Source organism: Nestor notabilis, unplaced genomic scaffold (assembly GCF_000696875.1).
Source record: "Nestor notabilis isolate BGI_N333 unplaced genomic scaffold, ASM69687v1 scaffold3557, whole genome shotgun sequence".
NCBI lineage: Eukaryota > Metazoa > Chordata > Aves > Psittaciformes > Psittacidae > Nestor > Nestor notabilis.
Window position 1 is genome coordinate 158,564 of NW_009935960.1, and position 23,731 is coordinate 182,294.

At 37.8% G+C, this 23,731-nt stretch overlaps 1 protein-coding gene across 1 annotated transcript in view; it reads right to left on the reverse strand.

The window, feature by feature from the left end:
- RBFOX1 (RNA binding protein, fox-1 homolog (C. elegans) 1) overlaps positions 1–23,731 on the reverse strand; it is a gene marked incomplete at its 3' end in the record, with an annotated part of 199,842 nt that overhangs the window by 155,281 nt on the left and 20,830 nt on the right. Inside the window, exon 3 of the mRNA XM_010018086.1 lies at positions 20,486–20,706. Within this exon, the coding sequence (XP_010016388.1) occupies positions 20,486–20,572 (87 nt within the window). The remainder of the gene's footprint in view (positions 1–20,485; positions 20,707–23,731) is intronic.

The window sequence follows — 23,731 nt, forward strand, 5'->3', positions numbered from 1 at the left end:
CATAGGGTAGAACTGATAATATTTCCTTTTTTTGATTAAAAATAGATATCTTGGTTTGTTAAAAATACTATGAACACCGTTATGGTAGAATTTTATGAGGCCTTATTGTGTGTAATCACTTGCTACCTGGTTTTGGTCTGACGCAAGCACGTTACAGCAAAAATTCAGCAGGCTGAGCTACTACCTAAAAAAATATTACTCATTGTGGGACTTCCACAGGACACAGTACCCCAGACTATTTAGCAAAGACCATCATCAACCCTCAACTTTCTTAGAGGCCACCATGAACAATCATCACCCAGTTTTCAACCTAAAGCATTAGAAAGTCTATGTGATTCCATAGAACACTTAATACTGTTGTCTGGACCACAGTCTGAAAAACTGTTTTCAAGATTAACATTTTAGGAGCACTGCTAGTTAATTCTAAACTGATGTCCTAAAAATACTCCCTGAATATCATCACACATTTCCAGGCTATCATTTTACTTCCTCTAACTTTTGAAGACATGCTGAGAAACAATTACAAAATCCCAAATGGCAAAAATTGTAAATAAATATAAACTTGTTCCATTGCTGAGAGCTAAAAATGGAAAAATGAAATTTTGACATGGGTTATGGTGATTTAATTTAAAAAACATTTTGTTTGAGAACACATGGAAATTATCATTTCCTTGCACTTCAAATGGGGACTATTAAGTAGTTCTGAAGTCTGTATCTTGAAGCCAACTTTTACATAAACAAACAAAAACTTACAGAAGGTACTGGAAAGGTTCAGCCTACCTCCCATGGATGCTACTTAAGGCAAAGCATGACAACCTAAAACTTACTATGAGGCAGAAAATGAAGGCCAGTAATTCTTCTTGCTTAAGGGAGTCCTATTTGTTCAGCTGTTATACCAAGGACTACATTCACCTGGGATCTAAACCAGCAGAATTTCACTGGACTAGTGAGTCTATCGGTGACTTATAAATAATTAGATAATGTCAATTTTAACAAAGGAAATGTATCAGTCAACTCCAAAACACTAAATAGTTGGAAGAAGACTTTCTCTACTCCAAGTACACATACATTTACTTTGACTCTTGTACACCATGTGTACAGAGCTGCCAGCCTTAGCTTTGTGTCACGCTACATTCACAGAATCAACCACTCTGCTACCTTTCTAAAAAGGAAGATCCATCAGAGTGTCTTCATTTTTGAGAAGTTCTAGGGTTTAGGACCAGCAGCCCATGAAGAAGTCTGTAGCCCCACAGTTACATGCGTTGGGAGCACTGCAATGTACTGGCCTAACCGTCACAAGGTGTTTGTTGTGGTGGAAAAGGACCGAAATAGTATGGATCACACTCGTAAGCTGGTAATGACACTAAGATGACGTTCTGTTCATCATTAAGATGGAAATTAAAACACTGAGATTCTATCTGCTGAATTATTTACTACTCAACATAAGCATGCTAAAATGTTATTAAAGCCTGTGTCCTAGGAGCATAGGAAGTTCATCTATTGATAGGATATATACACCAACACAGATCCAAGAGAGTTCCTTCAAAATGCATGCATAATTAGCATCAGAATCTTTTTTCATTACACTTTTCCTCAGAGAAACAAATCAATTTGGGCCTTTCCCAGCTAGCCATTTGGTGTAGGTTTCCAGTAAAGCATTTGACAAAGTAGTTCAAGCCAATTAAAGACAACACTGTAAAAATAACTGTGGCATCCTGGGCTGGGAGGTAAGAAAGTTAAACACAGAAAGAAAAGCAAAGGAGAGAAGACTACTCCACAGTTCTAAAACAATTATTTGCTATTGATGTAGAAATATCATTATTCTCAGTACGAGTCAAAATGCATTAGCATTCCGTCTGCCAATGCTGCAGCAACCATTTTTCTCCATTTCTGTTTGACCTCAAGCCTTTTATGCATAAATGTCAGGGCTCTTTACAATTAATCATGTCTACCACAGACTAATTGTGGACAACAGTAGTGCAATTAACACAAATTTGCTTCAAATATTCATGAACATTCAAAAAGCATTCATTGACATGAGTGTTAGTTACCTAACCACAAAATCTGATAATTCTTTTCATTCCTGTTTTCAAGCAGCCTATGCATTAGGAAGCCAAGCACACCATCAAGGGTCAGAGCAAGACTGGAAAAATATTCTAGCAATTCTTAAAATACGATTGCTTCTGTGTTACTTGCTACACATAAATGCTAGGAGGAAACAAGCAAAATAACAAATACAGGAACTGTTCCTCTTCTAATCTTTAGAGTAGGGTAATCCAGCAAATACAAAATTAATGAAACACATTTTGTTTGATAAAAAAATCTCATCACTCTGCCTTAGCATTTTAAAAATTATTATTATTTCTAGGCCTGATTAAAAACAAAGGAACAAAAAAGTCTTTATAAATTAAGAAACTAGCAGATCTGTATTGGTTGTCTTGATTCATTCTTAATACTGTGCCTGGCACTTCATTTGTGTCTCACTAAGAAACTAACGGCAAGTCTCCCTAACCATTGAAAGGTATTTGTAAGTCCTGACCTAAACACAGCAGATGCAATGAACATTTTTAAAAATATTTATTTATTTTTAATACATGCTTTACATTAAAGAATTTCTTGGACAGTTGTGCTGTATCTAATCAGGCCCCATGGCAAATATTCACTAACCCTCACAGGAATAAACTATTCTCACTTCAAACAATTGTTACAGTTTGAATCCAATTGACTCTAGACAAAAGTACTGAGATAATCAGCATATTAAAGCCAACACTATAACCATATGTTAATTATGTAAATGATTCATTTTAATCAGCTAGAACCATGTAAAGAGTTACAAGGAATGCAAATGTAGGGAGTTATTAAAAATCTCATTATTATTCATCTTGGTTCCATGCGTGAATGTATCCATCCAAACAGATGAATTAATAGTTAGATGAAAGAGCTAGAGGGGAAGTCTGTGAGAAACCATCTGTCTTGCTTTGTATCCCTCCCAGGCTTCAACCATGCTGCAACGGCTACATGGAGAATAATCCCTGAGAAGAACCAGTGACTGTCTACGCAGCACCTCAACCAGAAGTCAATGCTCCTACAGCAAATTTAGAAAAATCATAACACTTCTCATCCATTCCCAAACTGATACCCTCAGTAGGTCCAGGAGATGGAAAGGGAAACCTGAATAAGTTCAGATGAACTGCTGCACGAATATTATCCATACTGACCTAAGATAAACAGCAAGTATCAATTTATGCAAAGGTTCTGGAGTATTCTAAAGACGCTTATGTAAAGAAAGCCCTCTTACAATTGTCAGCTAGGTGTTAAAAACTACTCAGGAGGTACCATGAGAGGGACTCATATTAATATCTAACATAAAAGTTGTTTCTATGAAGAAAAGTAAGGGTCAAATGCCATCTTCATTCCCAGTTGCAGCACAATTTTGTCAGAGCTCTCAATACAGTGCAACACCATGTCTACTGCATAAGAAAAAAAGGATTAGCTGGAGAAGCAGTGTTTAAAGCCACGGAAGGAATAAAAGGCTTGGCATGTTTAATATGGGTAAGCATGCATTAGGGTAAATCCACCCTGCAACTCTTCACAAATCTTAGGTAGCATCTTATTTAAAACCAAAAATACAATTTACTTTTTAAAACCTTGGTTAAAGCCAGCTACCACTATGGTGCAGACAAAACTAAAACTCCACAAACAAAATGTACAAAGAATGAACTAAACACTTGAATTGTATTACAATATTGAAAAACACATCCTTTCCCAATACATTATTTTCATTCTAATAAAGAGAGTTAACAGAAATTATTTTTTAAATATGTTTGTCAGTTTTTGGAAGCTTTATAAAGCTTTACTCTTCATACTCTAATTCTTTCATGTTTTCCTGCCTGATGTCTCCTAATGCAGCTTCACTGGAATCATTCTATTTTTGATCTTTAATCCTTTTATATGTTTTTTCTTTGCTTACTCTTGCATGCCTTTGTAGTTTCTGTAATTGGGTCTTTGCACCATTTTAGCAGGGTTTAACACTGCGCAGCTTGTCAAATTTAAGTAGAAGTGAGAATAATCTATCACTGGTATAATAAATAAGCAAATAAATTCACATATCACCAACCTAAAGTGAATGTTTGCCACAAAAAATGTGAACTGCAATTCTGCTCATTCTGCAAAGGCTGGTGAAGGTTTTTTCCATTTTGTAACAGAGAAAAAAAAAGTGCAATTGCACAGAAAGTACTTCAGATCACTAAAAGTTTATTAATAATGGCTACACATGTGCAGTGAAAAAAGGCTTCATTAATTTCTTCTAGAGGTGCCTGTGTAAATTCAACTTCGGGAAAAGTGCTTGACAGCTTCGCAAGTATTGACTGACATTCTTCAGCAAAGCTTCACCGAGTACAGAGCATGAGTTAAGCACATCCTGGCGATAATAAAAACAGCAAGTAAAAGAAAGAGTATGACTACCTCAACTGAAATGAAGTGAACTGGTAATTTTCAAGTAAAGTGAAGTGAACAAAATGAAGCGAACTGGTAATTTTTAAGCAAACCTTCACTAATCTTAAGAACACTGTAAACTCTACCTTATGGAGAAATTTCAGTACAATCTTCAAGTATCCGGTATTTATTACCTTTACAGCCATTTCATCTGTTTTTCTGTTTCCTACTTATCTTTACAGTCACAGAAATGTTTATACAAAATAACCCATAATCTAGAAACAACCTTAAAAAACAGTGCTGCATTCCCACAGGTTCACAGAATTTAAAACTACACACAAGTCCTTTGTACAAGACTCCCAAAGAATGCCACTGTTGAGGTATTTTAATTGCATAATGTATACAACTACCTCAAAATCTGTCCCTGAAAGGATGAAATCAGCTGTGACAAGTTTCATGAAATGAGAATACCTGATCCATGTTAGGTTACAGGAGAAAGAGATCCCCCCTTACATGCTCCAGACAGAAATCTTTCTCATTTAATTAAACACTCATGCATCCTTTGATATACACATGAGACAAAGGATAAAGCATATTATTACACAAACTGAAAGGAGTTTCCAGCCTTACACTCATGATTCTGTCCACATTACAAGGACCACTTCCTATTTATGCAGGCATTGATGCGTAAACCATAGGAGAGGGGAGAATGGCAAATCACAGTGGAAAAAAGAAACTGAAGAAAAATGACACTGATAATATGATAGCTTTAACTTACCAACATCTTGTTTATCCTTATGAAGTATAAGCAGAAGAAAGCATAACCTTATTACTATATTTCCCTCTGTTCTTCCATGATTCAAATGGAAACTTAGGTATGAACTCTATAAATATTTCTTTAAAAGATTATCTATTATCTGTATTTTGTCAGTCATAAAGGCATTCTTTCATCTTTATATATTTCTTAACACATTTGACCCTTTACAAAGCTCTCCCCAGTGCTGGTCGGTAAGAAGGGAGAAAGCTTTTGTTATTCTCTGAGATTACATAGCAAATTCCACAAGAACAAGACCTGGCAATGGTTACCTGGAGGCCCTCAAGAAGGTCTATGAGGTTCCATGACACTTCCCTCACTCACAAAGCCCTGATTTTCTAATGGTTTCTACGTTAACACTCTCATAAATAACTAAGAAAAAAAAGAAAAAAAGCAAGTCAGGGCAAGAAGATTCCTAAAAGCACAAATGAGGGACATATGGGTTTTTTTGAGTCACTTCATATAAAGTGATAAAAATTAAAACTGGCAAATAAATCCCACTTTACCAAGGCTCATTTTATTTCACTTTATTTCCCAGTTTCTTAATCTCTCTGTTTTCCCACGACCATTTATCTGCCTTTTCCTGAACACAGACTGTTCTTGATCCATGACTCAGAGTTTCAGATCCTATCATCAATATTAACACCAGAGGAGAAAACTTGAGAAAATGTGATTATATTTACCAAGTGCCAGAATCCTAATTCAGGAAAGCACTTCAGTATGTGCTTTACTGTAATTTCAGTGCCTTATTTAACAGGACTGTTCCTAAACACATGTCAAAATGCCTCTTTCTACTGGAGGCTGTCAAATGAAATAACGATTTGTAACGTGAATTTACAGCATTGGGGCTTTAAAAGACCTGTGTATTCATACACTGTATTTTGTCATCTATCTTTACAAACTTTAACAAAAAAAAGAAATCATACATTTAAGATAACAATTCTTTAAAATGCAGTGATGATTATCAAGAGAAAATTAAGTGCAGGTTACACAAAGGTAGCATATATGCATTCGGTTTACTGATATGCCATTAATATAACCAGTTATCCCTACCAGTATCACACAGCATTACCATTACCCACATTGAGATTTCACTTTTGCTCAAGAGATGACCATGGCGTTCTTGTATCTAAATAGTCTGTGGCTTTTCCGCTGTGATTAGATAGTGGTGTCCACTCAGACAGTGGGTTTAAGACAAATTGATCTGCTGCATGCACTGAAGTTATTAAGTATCCCCTGTGTTAATGTAAATGGCATACAGTAAAATGAGGTTTCTTCACGCATTTTTGCAGTAATAAGGGTTGGGGTATTGTGACAGCAATGTAAATAAACAAATCCAGATGGAAGGACCTAGTGCTCCTTTCTTTAGGCATTCAGAGGCACAGACTACATGTTTTGACAGTGCCATGCGCAGAAACTGATAGTGCCACACACAGAGCAGCACCTCAAAATTAAGCCTCAGTTGAGTTGTTGATGAAAAAAGGATATGCAAAAATCAGTAAAGAGCTAACCTGTGCTTTAAATGTGTTCTTCCTACTTCATGAAATTTGACAGCCAAAAAAAGAACTGCAGACAAGGCTTCAGCGTGCTGATTATTTAAATAGATTACTTTACAAATGTCACTCTTTGCAAACACATAGGCAACATGATTGCTGTTTCTTTCACCATGGTATCAGAAATAGACTCAATAAATAGGATGTTTCAAAAAATCCAAACATTTATGAATCGTTTGAACCTACTGTACTGTGTCTTGTTTACTGCTGCTCTAGGAAGCTTTTCTTAAAGTAATGTGTTAAATCTCAGAGGGATTATCCTGAAATGAAATTTTTAATAACAGCAAAATAAACTCATCCTTCACAGTCTCTGTGTCTCATGACTTAGTGTTAACTCTCACCTCTCCTCCCCACTGTACATCTGTATCTACTAGCAAAATCTTATTATCTCCTACTCCAATTTCAGTCTCTGAAGGAAAGTTATGCTTCATACATTATGTTATTCTCAAAAAGAGAAATTAGATATCTAAATAATTGTGTGGATCTAAAAATCTTATCCATAATGTCTCACAACTGTAGGAGGCTAAAGAAAACTCTAGAAAAAAAAGACTGAAGGAATGAGGATTGTACCACCACAAGAGGAGGTGGCAGAAGTTGAAGTCACTGTCTTTAAGTACATAATGGCCCACTATGCAAAGGGTGGAAAGAATGCATTTTCTATGCCCACCCTACATAAAGCAATACTTGGAGGTTAAATTGCAAAATGAAAGACTTAACTTAGAAATTGGGCAAAAAAACATCCCTGGTGCAAGTGTAACATACCTGGCAAGGTTAGAGTCCCTGTTGTTCACGATCTTAAGAAGAGGCTCAACAAGTATCTGTCAGGAATGATACAGGCCTTCAGGTAGAGAATTAGATTACATGATCCCACAAGGTGCCTTGCTTTCCTATTTTTCTCCATGTCTGTGATACACAGCTCTTCTAGGAGTGGAATGCTTCAAGAGCTTCATCTTTTGTTTGTAGGTATTTTGCATTTTCCACCTTACAGACAAAAAAACCCCCAGCAGGAACCAGTGGCTAAAAGTGGAAATAAAGAGAAACAGTGCTTTGCCATATCCTAACTGCAAGGGTAAATACACATTTAAACAGTTCAGTAGGGTATCAGAGAAATTGATAGAATCAAAATTACTTGGAAGTTTAAAACAAGATTAAACATCTTCCAAAAGGTCTACTTTAAGCCAGTCTCAGAAATTCTGTAGCATGTATATTCAAGAGGACAGGATGAATTATCATAAAGATCCTTCCTGGCTTGAGCATCTTTGAACCTGCATCAGAAATCTCTCTTCACCGCAAGAAACATTTCTTACATAAACGTATACATTCATCTTCTGACTCTGAAAATAAATAAATAAATAAGTAAAGACGACGACAGCGGTTTTGTTCCATTATAGAAATGCTTTTTGTCATAGAGTGCAGAATCAATTTTTAACAAAAACGTCCTGAGACACGGAGAGAGAAAGAACCATTACCGGTTCAATTTGATTTTTCTGTTTCTGCAGTAGGCAATATGTATTCAAAGTCTCCTGTCCTGTCAGAGAACAAAAGCTAACTATTAAACAAACTCACAAAGTATGGACACTGGTTTTGGCTTCAAAAAGAGGTGGAGGGTAAGTAACACTTAACTACTTCATCTAATTCTCAAATCATAGCTGCTCTCTAACAAACAAATAATCCCCTTCCCCCCAAAACCAGTAATCTTTACCTAAATTTATAACTTTTATCCTTCCCCCCAAGGAAACACACTGCTTCAGCAGAATTATGTATGCATACAGAAGAACAAAGTAGTAAATATAACAAATATGAACAATGCAACTGTAACAGTACACAGTATATCCACAGATGAGTTAATTCTTTAGGTTCAGTCATTAAGTTAAGAAGCTGGTAGTAAAACAGATGGTATTTTAGACAGTACATTTGAGAATCACCTCATGAGCTAACAGACACCATTCTCAAGAAATTCCACAAATACTTGAAATGCTTGCTAGTACACAGTGTTCCCTAAAAACATGTCTTGGATCTGTTTCTGAAGGTGTCTGATTCCAACTCAATCTATTTTTATGGTGCGGATGCTGTATCATATTTTTTTCCAATGGATGTGTAGAATGATGCTCAGAAGATAATTTTAATTAATAAAATGAAAAAAAAAGTTTATGCCATTCTAGTAACACAGAAGTATTTCAAGTTACATAAAAAAAGAATACATTATGAAAGCAACAAGGTGAGAGAAATAACAGAGGCATGCAGAATACAGAAAGTAAGAAACATGAGGTAGAAACTGTGATGTTGTAACAGTCCTATAATGGCATCAAGAAAATGAAGCACTGAGCAGATTATCTGCTGTGTCAGAAAAGTGGTGATCAGAAACAGAACAAAACCAGCCAAACAAAAATAGTAAACCTATGAAATGTAGGCTTAAAGAATTACACAGTCTGGCTCTGACCCAGAACTACATTCAAGTATTTTAGGTACTTGAACTTGACTTCTGAAGCTCAGGGGAGGAAAAGACCTACCTTGAATTCAACTAACAAACTGAAATAACCTCTCCCTTGCTATGCAAGATTCACCAAAGAATTGCTGGACTACCTCTTCCCTTCCTGATCTCCCATTTCTTATTAGAACCAGGAGATTAAAAATACCTTTTCTGAGCATTTTGCTATTATTCTGCTAGGGGAAGGCTTTCATTAAAAAATTATTTTGTGCAGTTCTGCAAGAATCAGCCAATAATAATGCAAAGGTGAATTCGCAGACAGAAACCTTCTACCAGGAACATACTGACCTCAAGATGATCACAGAACAGAACATAAAAAGTACATTTTAGACACTTATGCAAGACAATGCTTCTCATGGACCAGTACCAGAAATGAACACATAGCCACCACATGAGTTAACATGCACAGAATCAGTTTTAGGCACATGTAAGGGCCTAAAAGGCTGCCCAGCAATGTTCTAGGCACTCCTCAGAAATCCACCAGTTCCAGAGGACTAATGAAGACATACTTAAGACCTAGGAACAAAGCATATTCTTCAGAAAACCAGAAAAACCTCACTGTCTTGCCTTTATGAAATACAGGTAACTATATATCATCATCTGCACAGGAGACTGCTTTCCATTTCTGCCATGAGTAAAAATAACAGGAGATGCTAAACCCTACTTACATCCATCTGAAGAGAAATTTAACAGACATTGTGAGAGACTGATCTGAAATCAGACTCCACTGTCCACTGTTTCAAAGATTGGTATGGGAAGCTGAGATGGGATTCCACTGATGGGTGGGATTTTCAAATGGGTGACAGGAGTTGAGACAAAACTCCAAGTCCATTGCCTGGGAGGAGCTGAACTGGGACTCCACCCATTGCCTGAGGGATGAGTGGGAAAGAGCTAAGACTCTTCTGCCCCTTATCTCAAGGACTGGTGTGAGGAATTGCTGCCCATTATCCCAAGAACTGCTGCAGTTGAAGAGATGGCTGGGAAACCAGCAAAACTGGACCACCAGGAAGGTGTAATATGTGACATAAAGAACAGAGGTACTCCCCACAACTCAATATAAAAGGGGAAAAGGTAATCGACAGGGAGGACTTCTCCATGAGGACACTCCACCGATGACTACTATGGACCCTGAGGAACACCCTCCAAGAGACATCACCACATGGACAAGTCCATCAGGACACTTCCATGAAGGTACCTTCAAGGGGACAACTCCAGAAGGGCACCTCTACAAGGACACCCATCTCAGACGACTACTACGGACTCTTGGGGGACACTCTGCTCCGATACCAACTACAAACCCTGAAGGACTCCTACCACCTCTTATGACGATGATGGATCCCCAGGACTCCGCTGGATCCACGGTGGTGACTATCTCTCTGCATCCAGAATTCGTGCTTCATTTCCACCCTTTTTTCCAATCTGTCCAATTGTTATTTCCTTTATTATAATATTTTCCCTTTTTTACAATAATTGCCTTTTCATAATAAACCAACTGATCAATTACGGTACTTGACCTCGTTTGCATCCTCATTTCACTCTCAGGATCACTAAACAAACAGGGTCCAACACTGCAGTTTTCTCCAACTGGACCCTGACAGACATTATATGGAGAACTAAGGCCAGAGAAAAACAGTACTTGCAGATTTGTGACTCACTGCAGAAAACTAAACTAGACTAACACAGGTTTTAGAGTTCTCTTGCATATTTCAGCGAAAAGATTGACTGCCCAGTAACTTACAGATTCCTTTTATAAACTTGGCACAGTCTTTTATGTTATTAAAAGAGAGGCATTACACAACAGAAAAGCCACTCCCCTGCCCTCCTCCCCCCACCAAGAGATGACTGATATGAAATACGCACTGACATTTTTAGGTCAACACAGTCTCATAGCATCTCCATCATATTCCGATGCAAGGAAAATAGTCAATCACTACTGAGCTACCAGGAAGGCATGCTTTTCCAGAATAGCTAACTATAACGGGTTCAGTTACAATACGATACCACAAAATATTAAGAGCATGTGGTTCTCACCATCTTTTTCAATAGTAGATGCTATCATATCACTGGAAATGACAATCCCACTCTCTGCATAATCATGTCATAGATGATTTTAAAAGTCTGCAGGTCTACAGTACTCTTCTTCCTTCACTACCAGTATACCACCTCTGAATTCAAAAAGTAACTCACATTTCAAACATAATATGCAAAATATATCCCTATAGTCCTCATAAAGCTGATTACAGTGACAATTAGACTGAACGTGGAACATTACAAGCCATAATATCACAAGCTTTTTAGGTCAGTTGGCAGCATAATACCAGATGCCACTCAGAAATCAGATTTCAAGTGTTAGCATCCCTGAAATGCATACAAAATTTTCTCATGGATTCAAAGTTTCTCTTAAAGTTACAGTTTACAGCACATTGCATTGCAGCACAGACTCAGAGCTACCAGTCAGGTCTCCTATGTTTTTCACACAGTGACTCTCAAAAATCTACTGCAGATGAAAGTTCATGTAAACCGCCTTCTTTCCAAATCTGTGCTTCCCTGTTGGGAACATATTCAGCAGACTTGGCTTACCGTACAGGATGTATAGACTGGGCTTAATTGTGCCTAACAATCGCCTTGGCCAGGGGAAGGCATTTTCAGATGGGAAATGTGTATGAACATCTGTTACGTTTCCCTATGCCTGATTTTAACTGTGCCTTCATGGAAGAAGGCATAAAAAAATCAAAGCACTGATTTCTGCAGCAAAACGACCCTGCACTCACTTCAGTCAGTCCAGCACATTATGTCAGTTAAGAATGGCACTCTGAAAAACCCTGCAATGGATTTATTTCATTTCCTGTAACAGCAGTATTCAAAAGGCTCCAATGTGTTTTAACTACTTAAGTCTACAAAATAAGTCACCAGAAGACCCTGCGAAGACAAGTTTCCCAGTACACACTGACCAATGCAATAACGAAACCGATCCATCTATTTATTTTCTTACAGAATGATAAGTTTCAACTTCTTTGAATCATCAACAATTAACCTTTAGAAGTATTTAGAAGTACATCCTTACAGACAATACGTGCCTTCGTTTTATATTTAAGATTTTGAATGAATGAACAAAAGCGGAACTACCCAAAGCCATTTCTACAAATGCAGACTTTTTTTTAATTTTTTTTTTAATGAATGGCAAACAAAAGAACAGATTCGACAGGGAAAATCAAGTAGGAAGCACAACTTGCCAAAGACTGGCTGATCTTTTAAGAACTGAACATAACCCTAGCTGCGGTGTTCCAGTCTGCCTTAAAACCTTTCCTGTTACTGGATCCAACCCGTGACAACTGCTAGGTCCCTCCTCATTGTATTTAGGTAGTAAAAAGTGAGATGGGTACTTGTGTCTTAAGTGGAAAAAGAAGACACAGAGAACATGAAAGCTAGAATTTTAATTTTATGGAGTTGGTCATAGACACGTTAAGGTATTTTCAAGACTTCGAGTTTGCTTTATTCTTGTTTTAGACATAAGGCCAAAAAGACAAAAAAAAAAATATTCCAAATAGTGATTTTCAGAGCAATTTGAAGTCAAAGCAAGAAAGAACCTAATAAATGTGAGCTTATTTCATTAAAAACAGGCTTTTGTGTATTTTTCAAAGTATTAAAAATTGATCTCCAGTATCTTTTTGCACAGACAAGATCTAATACATCAGAGAAAAGAAAGAAAAATATTAAAAAGCTGGTCTATCACTAAACCCACTCTCCTAAAAAGAAAAGAAAACAAAACCCTGTACACATGAAATACATACCCAACTCCTGGAGAATAAGGAACCATTTTGCATAGAGGGATATATGGCATCAAACTTTCTTTCAGATACCTGAAGCAGCTCCTATCTTAAGCACTCAGTTCAACATCCAACTGAGTCCAATCACCAGAGCCACACTTACAGAGAAAAGCTATCTCTAAGGAGTAAGGACGGACTTCTCAGACTTACTAATTCACTAAAACTCAGCATCACAGTGAGACTAGAAGGGAAAATGATTCATTCTCTATCTAGAAGATCATTCACGACGCAGGAAGACCTGCTTTTCTTTACCTCTAGTCACCTTTTATTTCTCAACTAAATGTCATCTTCCTTGCTTCTGACCAACTATGCGGTTATAAAATTTAAAAAAGCCTAACAGTGGTGTTTTTTGTATTTGGTTGGGATTTTTGTGTAGGTTTTTTTTTTTTTTAACTGTTCAGATCACTCTTTGGAATTCTTACCTATGTTTAGGTTCTGATTTAATGTAATTCTAAGATCCTTCTCTAGGATGGAAGACAAGTAAAATATTTGGTAATTCCCATTTTTCTCTTTCTTGTTCTTAAGCATTGACATGATTTGTTCTCAAAGTGTTTGAAACAAGCTTGTATGTAGTACCACTGCCAGTAAAAATGAAGACAGCTGATGCACACCTGCACAGCTGCTGGTAACCTTAATTTTATATTTAAGATTCCGTATTTGCATTTTGGCAGCCACTCTCTTCCCTGGGTTACATGGTTCGCAGTTTACATGTCTAAGATGGTTGGAGATGTTTCTCACAGAATTCTTCTGGTAAAACTGGCTGCTCATGGACAGGTGTGCTCTTCACTGGGTTAAAAACTGGCCAAATCCAAAGAGTGGTGGTGAATGGAGTTAAATCCAGTTGGTGGCTGGTCACAAGTGACGTTCCCCAGAGCTCAGTACTGGGGTCAGCTCTGTTTCTTATCTTTATTAATGATCTGGAACAACTATTGAGTCATCAGCAAGTTTGCAGATGACACCAAGTTGGGCAGAAGTGCTGATCTGCTGGAGGGCAGGAAGGCTCTACTGAACAATATGGAAAGGCTAGATTGATGGGATGTGGCAATCTGTATGAGGTTCAACAAGGCAAAGTGCCAGGTCCTGCACTTGGGCTACAACAACTCCATGTAACACTCCAGGCATGGGGAAGAGTGGCTGGAAAGCTGCTCAGCAAAAAACAACCTAGGGGTGCTGAATGACAGCTGAACATGAGCCAGCTTGTGCCCAGGTGGCCAAGAAGGTTCACAGCATCCTGGCCTGTACCAGCAACAGTGTGGCCATTGGGACAAGGGCAGTGATCATCCCCCTGTACCAGGCACTGATCACGTCACACCTCAAGTAATGTGTTCAGTTCTGGGCCCCTCACTGAAAGCATTGAGGTGCTGGAGTGGGTCTGAACAATGGCAACAAAGCTGGTGAAGGGTCTGGAACATGTCTGATGAGGAATGGCTGGGAGAACTGGGGGTGTTTAGTCTGAAGAACAGAAGGCTGAAGGGGAACCTTACTGCTCTCTACAACTACCTGAAAATAGGATGGAGAGAGATTGCTTGTCTCTTCTCCCAAGTAAAAAGTGATAGGACAAAAGGGAACGGCCTCAAGCTGTGCCAGGGGAGGTTTAGGCTGGATATTAAGAAAAATTCTTCACCAGAAAGGTAGTCAAGCATTGGAACAGGCTGCCCAGGGAAGTGGTGAAGTCACAATCCCTGGAAGTATTTAAAAGACATGTAAATGTGGTGCTCAGTGACATGGTTTAGTTGTGGGCTCAGCAGTTCTGGATTAATGGTTGGACTTGTTCACCTTGAAGACCTTTTCCGACCTAAATGATTCTATGATTTCCACAGGTTTAAACACTGATAATTGAATTTTTTTTGTAAACAAAGTAACAAAGCCCACATCCATCACCATTACCACCACCCTGTATCTCTGATTAAAAGGACTTTTGATACAGAAGGGAGAAAAACTTTGCAACTCTTAGAGAAGAAACTTGAGATATACTCAAGAATAGAACAAAATACACACTCAGATGAAAAGTGACTGCAGTAGTAAAACATGTTAGTCCTCCACTCACAAAGCACTAGGAGTACAGTACTAGTAATAGGAGACCTGTATCACTTGCTAAGAGAGAACACCATAATCAGGCCAGAATATATATGCATCTAAGGTAAGTCATCTACTTACTGCATTTCAAATAGGCAATTCAGGCAATGTAAACAGAAATTATGCACTGCATTCCACTAGATCATAATCTAAAACACAACCAAAACAACTCTACACCACTTCAGGCAACATGGGAAGAATTAAAACCTCTCATCATTTCTATTTAAAATCCAGTATTCAAATAAAAACTTCTAAATTACAGAAGACTTTTTAATGTAAGGTCACACAACATATCCACAACATTTTCTAAAACTAGTCTACCAGAAAGTAAGCATGAATTTGTTTAATACAGTAGCATCTCCAAGTATTCTCAATGTATTCACTGCTAGCACTTCCCAATACAGCACTAAAATAAGGATTTTACAGACGGGTAAAGATGGAACTGTGAAGAAGTCTGCACCACTACTTTTCACAGCATATTCTAGGCAATTCTCTCAGCCTTAAAATAAAATGGAACCGTCTCCAGATTACCACTTTTCCAGTTGTCAGTCAAACACACTAGTTAACCAGTTATAGAAAATCAGATGCACAGATATAATTAAAAAATATATAGAATTTAAGTTCATTAATTATGTAGTTATAAATAATAAATCAGCAAATGAAAGGAGAAGAAAAGGGTTTAACTCAGCTAAGTGAAGTCTTTAACAATGAGCATAAGCTTAAACCCTCGGAACTCTTAAAGCTTTTTTGGTCACTATGCCAAAATAAAATCACACTTTAAAAAAAACTGACCATATTTAAAAAAAACCAAAACAACAAACCGACATCTTTTTACTTCTGAAATTTAAGTAGCTCATTTTGTATGATACAGAATTGTCTCTCTATTTAGAATTTTACACTAGTTTACCAAAAACTCTAAGTAATTTCCACTTTAGTAATATTTATAATAATGCATGTGAACTGTTCTTTCTCTGCTAAATGGAAATTGAGCCACCTAGACCAGCCATGTGATAAATACTTCAGCAACCAGAACTAGATATCAGATATGGTATTTGTATTTTTAAAATATTTTATCATAATTCTAATACTCCATGTATCCAAAGTAATTGCAAAGGATTTATATACCTAAACCACTCCAAAGCCTAGAAAGATGAATCTAATATGGAGACATTTAACTTATTAGTCTACAAAACATACTACTCTTACGAAATGTTAAAGTTTTATTTGCTGCTGTACTTTAACAATAAAGAGAGCTTCATTTCACTTGTTTATTGTAAAGATATGTAAGACAGTGTAGTAGCATACAGCCACAACTCTGGGCAGCAGGACAATGGTCCAATACCCTGGCCAATGCAGATGGATTTTCTTCACGTCACACCCTACCAACTTCTTATCAGGACATAAGGGTTCCCCCATTGGAATCAAATGACAAAACTGGGCTATGAACCAAGGGCAGGGTAAGAAGTCTTTTACTGGATTGACACCTAATTCCCTACGGCATTTTTTTTAACTCACCCGCCAAGAGAAACAGCATGATAGCTTTGACACCAAGGCCTTGCTGCCCACAGCACATGCAGTTGCTGGACTGCAGTACCTGCCTTGGTCCTCGTGGCAGCGTAATTGTGACAGCCTGCGAAGCCACCAGCACATCTTTTGTGCCAAGTCAGAAAACATCTCTCCACCCACACGAGGCATAATGCTATTTATGCATCATTTGTACTTTCATGTGATTTTTTCCTCCTACAGTTTCACCCAGAAGGGAGAAGATACTTCATTTTTCTCATCAAAAATGTATTAAGAAATCAGAGGCAATAATAATACTATCATTCTAATAAGTTTTTTAAAGGTGTATTTATTTACTGGAAAATAAAACTAAGTTTGCAAGTATATTTAATATAATTTGATACATTTTGACGTGTCTGTAATTCTGAACAGCTACCTCCTCTCTCTTCAAGAACACGTGCATTCAATTTTTCATCATCTCTCTCAAACATACTGTCCTGGGTTCAGGTGTAGCAGCCATTTTTCTCCTTATTAGCTGGGGCAGTGCTGTGTTTTTGACTTTAGCCTGAGAACAATGCTGATAACACACCATTTTTTTTAGTTGTTCCTAAGTAATCGTTTACTCTGATTGAGGACTTTATCAGTCTCCTGCTCTGCCAAGGAGGAGGGGCATGGGAAGCCAGCAAGAAGCAGAGACAGGACACCAGACCCAAACTGGCCAAAGGGGTATTCCATACCACAGCACGTCATGACCAGTATATAAACTGGGGGGAGTTATGCGGAAGGCCCAGATCACTGCTGGGGTTGGGCAGGGTATCAGTCAGCAGGAGTTGAGCAATTGTATCGTGCATCACTTGTGCTTATTTTTACTTTTCCTTTTCCCCTTTTAGTTTTATATTCTCTCCCCTTGTTATTTCCCGTATCATTACTGTTATTATTATTGGTAGCAATAGTAGTTTTGTATTATACTGTAGTTACTGGAACGTTCTTATCTCAACCTGTGGGATTTACATTCTTCCAATTCTTGTCCCCATCCCTCTGGGAGCCGGTGGGTAGAAGAATGTGGGGAGTGAGTGAGCGGCTGCATGGTTCTTAGTTACCGGCTGTACTTAAACCACGACACATATGATCTCAGGAAGACGAGATCTTAGTAACACACGCAATTGGAAAACATACATGGTTCTTTAACTAAAGTGTTTCTAGAGATGTATCCACAGTATATGACCTTTTTCGTGTGTTCTAAGTTTCACACATTCCAGTACTCTATAATAAGCAGGTGTGACAAAAGCAAGTGGAGGAGGTAGGATAGGCTTTACTGATGGATTTAGGAGGAGAGGCTGGAAAAGGCTGCACACACAGAGCATAAAGTAAAATCACATATAGTGCTTGAAGGTGAAGAACTCCTGAAGACAAGCAGTCCTCCACAGAGATCTGAGCTCCCTCTTGCTCAACCATGAAACATAAAACACGGAAAAACCCTAAAATGTCCCCCGCATCCCTATGCAGTGCTCTACACTGATCTTATATACACAATCTTGGTGTAAATCCAATTGGAAATCATGGGAAATCCCTAATCAGAAATACATCTACTTTCTGCAGAAATCCATGTAAATAAATTGCAATCTTGTAAGTCTCTTGAGATGTTAAAACTGACTCGTAATCACAAATACTTCAGGGTTGTGGCTCTCAACCTGCAACCCAGTAAAAAACATTTGCATTATCAGTTTATCAAGGCATACGTTTGAAGAAAATTTCCAGTAAAGTTCTGAACATTATGTAATTACAGCTTACAAGAGGATGATATAAATATGCCTCTAAAGTGCCCTTTGCATTTTTTATTTTGGATACTAAGGTTTAATCTAAGAGACAAAAACTAAGCATTCTAGTACCATAAGCTGACTGCAGATACAGCAAACGCAGATAAAAACTTGGGGTGAGAAAGTGGTTAAAACATTTAATGTTCTAGTTCACCCACTAAGACAGTGACTCAAACCTTTTGTTCCCAAAATGCAATTTTCAGGTATGGCATTAGGGAGGAGGGAGAGACTAGAGAAGTATCCATACAAAGAACACTATTCAACTGTACCTGTAAACACACCTATTTTTTCGTAGAACAATTCTGATTGCTTGACTATTTCAGACCTATACCAATGGAGCAGCATAGGCCTAGATATATCTTTCTAATGAAAGAAAAGAAAAAAAAAGATTGAAATAAGGCATCCTGAATTTTCAAAGGGGCCTTTCTTCTAATCTATCTGCTTGGATAATGCGTCCAGAGTGGCATTTTGTAATGACAGCAACTTTCCAACAAATCAATAGTTATTTAATTCCCAACAAGCTCTCGAGTCCATTAAACCTGATTACATTCACCCATTTCAGTTGGGTGCAGTTATTTTTCCTACACCGGCACTTAATCTATAACAGGAACTTATGAGAACTTTCAAAAGCAATTTCAACATCAATCAGCATGGAGTGAAAGGCACGATTTGCTTGTAATTATTTATTGGACAGGATGGCACAGAGTCTGACTGAGCTCCAGCATCTGACCTTCACCCCCAAATTCTAATGGATATGAAGGCCTACTTGATGTGTTCAAGTGTGCTACTGTGTTTCAGTGCATTAAAAAAAAAATAAAAAAAAGAAAGTACCAGCTTTCATGTCCCAGAAGACAGTTTTTTGATACCTGATAACGGCCACTGTGCAATCCTATATTTCTGGTTTAGATATCTGCGTCTGATATTAAGCCTAAAGTGAAAAACACAACTCAGTCTTCGATTACTAAAGGGACCTACATGGGAAAAACCCTGTTTTGTGGTGTGACTGCCCCTCTATGCCAGTTAGCAGTCGTAGCAAAGGAGTATAATGAAAATTCACCTGCCCTCCACCCTTAATCTGACTGATCACTAGTGTGACACAGAAATGCTGTAATACAGGTGCACATGTCTCATCCCTGTTCAGGCACAATATATAACTACTGCAATTTGTAGGATACACTTTTTTTAATTTTGTCAATGTTTGGAAATGGTACTTGAATTCTTTCTTAATGTCTTCTAACATTGTAAACAACAGAATACTTTTTGTTTAATTAGCACCTATAAGATCTATTCAAAATCCTAAGTCTAGCAGCAGATAATTCAGTAGTACCACTTACTGATAAAAATAAAATCAAAAACAGACAACACAACATCAACTAAATCTAGTAATTGCCAGTTAACTTCTACAATACAGAACTCTTGCCCTGAAGCAAGATCTTACACTTTCAGGGATCAAAAGAATTCATATGATGTGCATAAATACTCCGTGAAGGTGATAAATTTCTATACACACAAAAACACAAACCCTTTTTCATTCAGTGTGATGCATAACATATGAATTAATGCATATTTAACACTATTCATATTTGCTGTGCTAAAACACTTAACCTAAACACATAATGGTAAGTTACTTTGTCTTATGACCTGCTGTGGGAATGCTGACTCCCTCAGAAACCTAGAATGGATAGCAAATCCTCTGCCCTGTGGTCAACCTCGTGAAGCAAAGGCATGAATGTTAAACAGCAGACAAATCAATACAAGCAAATATAGCTCAACTACACCATTTATTCAGCCATGAGAGATGTCAATACACAGATTAGGGTGATCCATCTTTTTGATTTCCTACTGTCTTCTCACTGACTACATGAGAGCTTTTGCCTGTATTAAAAGTGTTTGCTTTCTCGACCATAAAAATTCCAATTATTACTCTAAGTGCACTAGAGTTAAGTTGCTTGTTGGAAGCGGCCTTGCATTACCTGAACAAGTCCAGCGAAGTATGGTGCTGCCGGCAGAATCATTGGCACTCCATATGGATGTAGCAAAACTCCTTGAGACGACAACATGGTTTAAGTGATAGTATTACTCCCACTAAAGCTAAACACATCAATTGAAAGTTAGGGGAAAATCTATATACCAACTTCTTCCAAACTCAGAGCTAGAACCAAATAACTTCTGTCAGGGGCAAAGCCCACATCAGCTGTAAAAAAAAGAAAAAAATTGACGTCAGCAACTCTTAATGTTAAAGTTTTCTTCAGAGACAACAGATAGAGACAACAGCTGCAAACCTAACTCTAACAAAAAAGGAAGGTGCTATTTTGGGACCAGCTTAAGTAACATGACTAACCAACTACTCTTTATCAGTTCAGATTTTTAAATACTATACACATACAGATTGAACTCTCTACAGATCTATGGATTAGAATTAATTTTCCTATTAGTTCTGGTATATACATGACAACAGTTAATACTAGAAGCCACTTAAAAATAATCAGGCTTATCATGATCGCATAAATAAACGTTTCACGGTATTTATAAGCTGTTAAAACAATATTAATGTGAGAGTTCAAACTTAAAGTCTGTTACACAGGATACATATACCTTTTTTTTTTCTTCGTTTTCTTACTTACTTTGAATATTTGAACTAACTAATGCAGGCTAACTACTTCTATTAGTGTAAATTATATTTTAATGGCTTTTCTAACCTTTCACATCATCTATGTTGTTACATTTATTGTAGCTTTTTAAAACAGAATGAATCTGACCTTTAGAGTACTTCATATCTGTTCTCCAATTAAACTTACACACTTAGTAAAAGAGACAAAAGAATGATATTTAGGCTGTTTCCCCCCCTAAACAAAGCAGATTCGCTTTTTAATGCACTTGCAAGACATTCTCCTCTACAGCTAATCATTTTTACTTTAGACAAAACAAACTTAATCAAACATGTTTCATGTGCAATGGATCTTCTGTTGCAGATATGACTAAAGACAAGAATTACAACTGAGCAAGACTCTTTTAATTTAATAAAAAATTAGGTGCTTAAAACTTCATGTTACAAGTCAAAAAAAAAACCCCAAAAAATCATCTTCTTCAGTCTTTGAATAACCAGGGTGCTTCACACCACTAATTTCAGCTACTTGATTTTGTTGCATAATTACTTTTCCAGATAACTAACTGCAGACAAGATTTGATGCACCCTCAGCAAGTTTGCTGACGACACCAAGCTGTGTGGTTCAGCTGATATGCTGGAGGGAAGGGATGCCATTCAGAGGGACTTTGACAAGCTTGTTCGGTGGGTTGATGCCAACCTCATGAAGCTCAACCAAGCCAAGTGCAAGGTCCTACACCTGGGTTGGGGCAATCCCAGGTACAGCTACAGGTTGGGCAGAGAAGAGATTCAGAGCAGCCCTGCGGAGAAGGACTTGGGGGTGTTGGCTGATGAGAAACTTAACATGAGCTGGCTTCAGTGTGTGCTTGCAGCCCAGAAAGCCAACTGTATCCTGGGCTGTATCAAAAGAAGCGTGACCAGCAGGTTGAAGGAGGTGATCCTGCCCCTCTACTCTGCTCTCGTGAAACCCCATTTGCAGTACTGTGTACAGTTCTGGTGTCCTCAACATAAAAAGGACATGGAGCTGTTGGAACAAGTCCAGAGGAGGGCCACAAGGATGACAAGAGGACTGGAGCACCTCCCGTATGAAGATGGGCTGAGAAAGTTGGGGCTGTTCAGCCTGAAGAAGAGAAGGCTGCGTGGAGACCTCACAGCAGATTTCCAGTATCTGAAGGGGGCCTACAAGGATGCTGGGGAGGGACTCTTCGTTAGGGACTGTAGTTATAGGGCAAGGGGAGTGGGTTCAAACTTAAAACAGGGGAAGTTTAGATTAGATCTAAGGAAGAAGTTCTTTACTGTGAGGGTGGTGAGGCACTGGAATAGGTTGCCCAAGGAAATTGTGAATGCTCCATTCCTGGCAGTGTTCAGGGCCAGGCTGGACAAAGCCTTGGGTGACATGGTTTACTGTGAGGTGTCCCTGCTCATGGCAGGGGGGTTGGAACTAGATGATCTTAAAGTCCTTTCCAACCCTAACTATTCTATGATTCTATGATGTGATACTCAATCATTTAGTGTCACATTTTGACCATCTTGAAAGGTTTTCAGTAATTGATTCTCATGTATGAAGGCAGCCAATTGCACAATTCCGAAGTCTACCTTAGCAGCTGTATGCTGGCCCTCGTTACTATCCACCTTACACCATTTCTAACTTTAGACATTGAATTGTGACCCTCTCTGATGCTCTTCTGAGAGACTGCCAATGAGGACAGCAATTGTCACATGATGAAGTGATGGTTACCTAGATCCATCTCCTGTTACAGAACTGGTTCACTTCTGTTGGGAATAATGCTGTTCACACTGCTTCTCTGACTATGCTTACTTATTAATAATCATATTTCTTGCTTTCATCTAATTAAGGAACAGAACCCTGCAGTTGAATTAAGCACACAGTAGGCTGACAAATCATAGGTTTTGCCAAAAGATTTTCATAAATTCCAACACAAGTTATTACTTTCATATAGAAATATATAAACAATAGATATGCATGAGAAAGTGACACGCTATTATAATGCATTTTAAAAGTATTTATTTTGTTAGGGAAAAAAATTAATTTTAACTGTTACCTATTCGTTTGGTCTAAAAGAGCTGCATTTCAAGTGAAAGATTTCTTTCAGCTAGGAATGGAGATTATGACATAGATTCTGCAAGATTTATTCAAATGACACCAGGAGGACAACTGACAAAAATAAGGATTGTCGAATTGCTCTATAAAACAGCCATTTTTTTTTGTTTCAGCATGTACGTATTTGATAAAATGTTAGAAAATCTAAGGAGCAAGTTGATTTTTGTACAGGGAAGCTCAGGCTCAAAAAATGCTCTTCTGTGATCTGTTTTGGGACAGGTTTTGCTTAACATTTTCATTAATTATTTTGGCACAAGGCAACATGCTGACGAATTTTCCTTATGACATAGAATTGGAAGGTACTGTTAAAACTGACAAGGATAAGAATATTATGTAGAAAGAACTGCTCAACCTTAAGGACTGTGTTAATAGAAATGGATGAAATTCAATAATACAAAACATAAGGTCATGCTTCTAGTAACAGACACTTCAGCTCTAAACTCAGGAGGAAAAAAAGCAGGACTTCATTGCATCTGTTTAAGGAATCTGAGC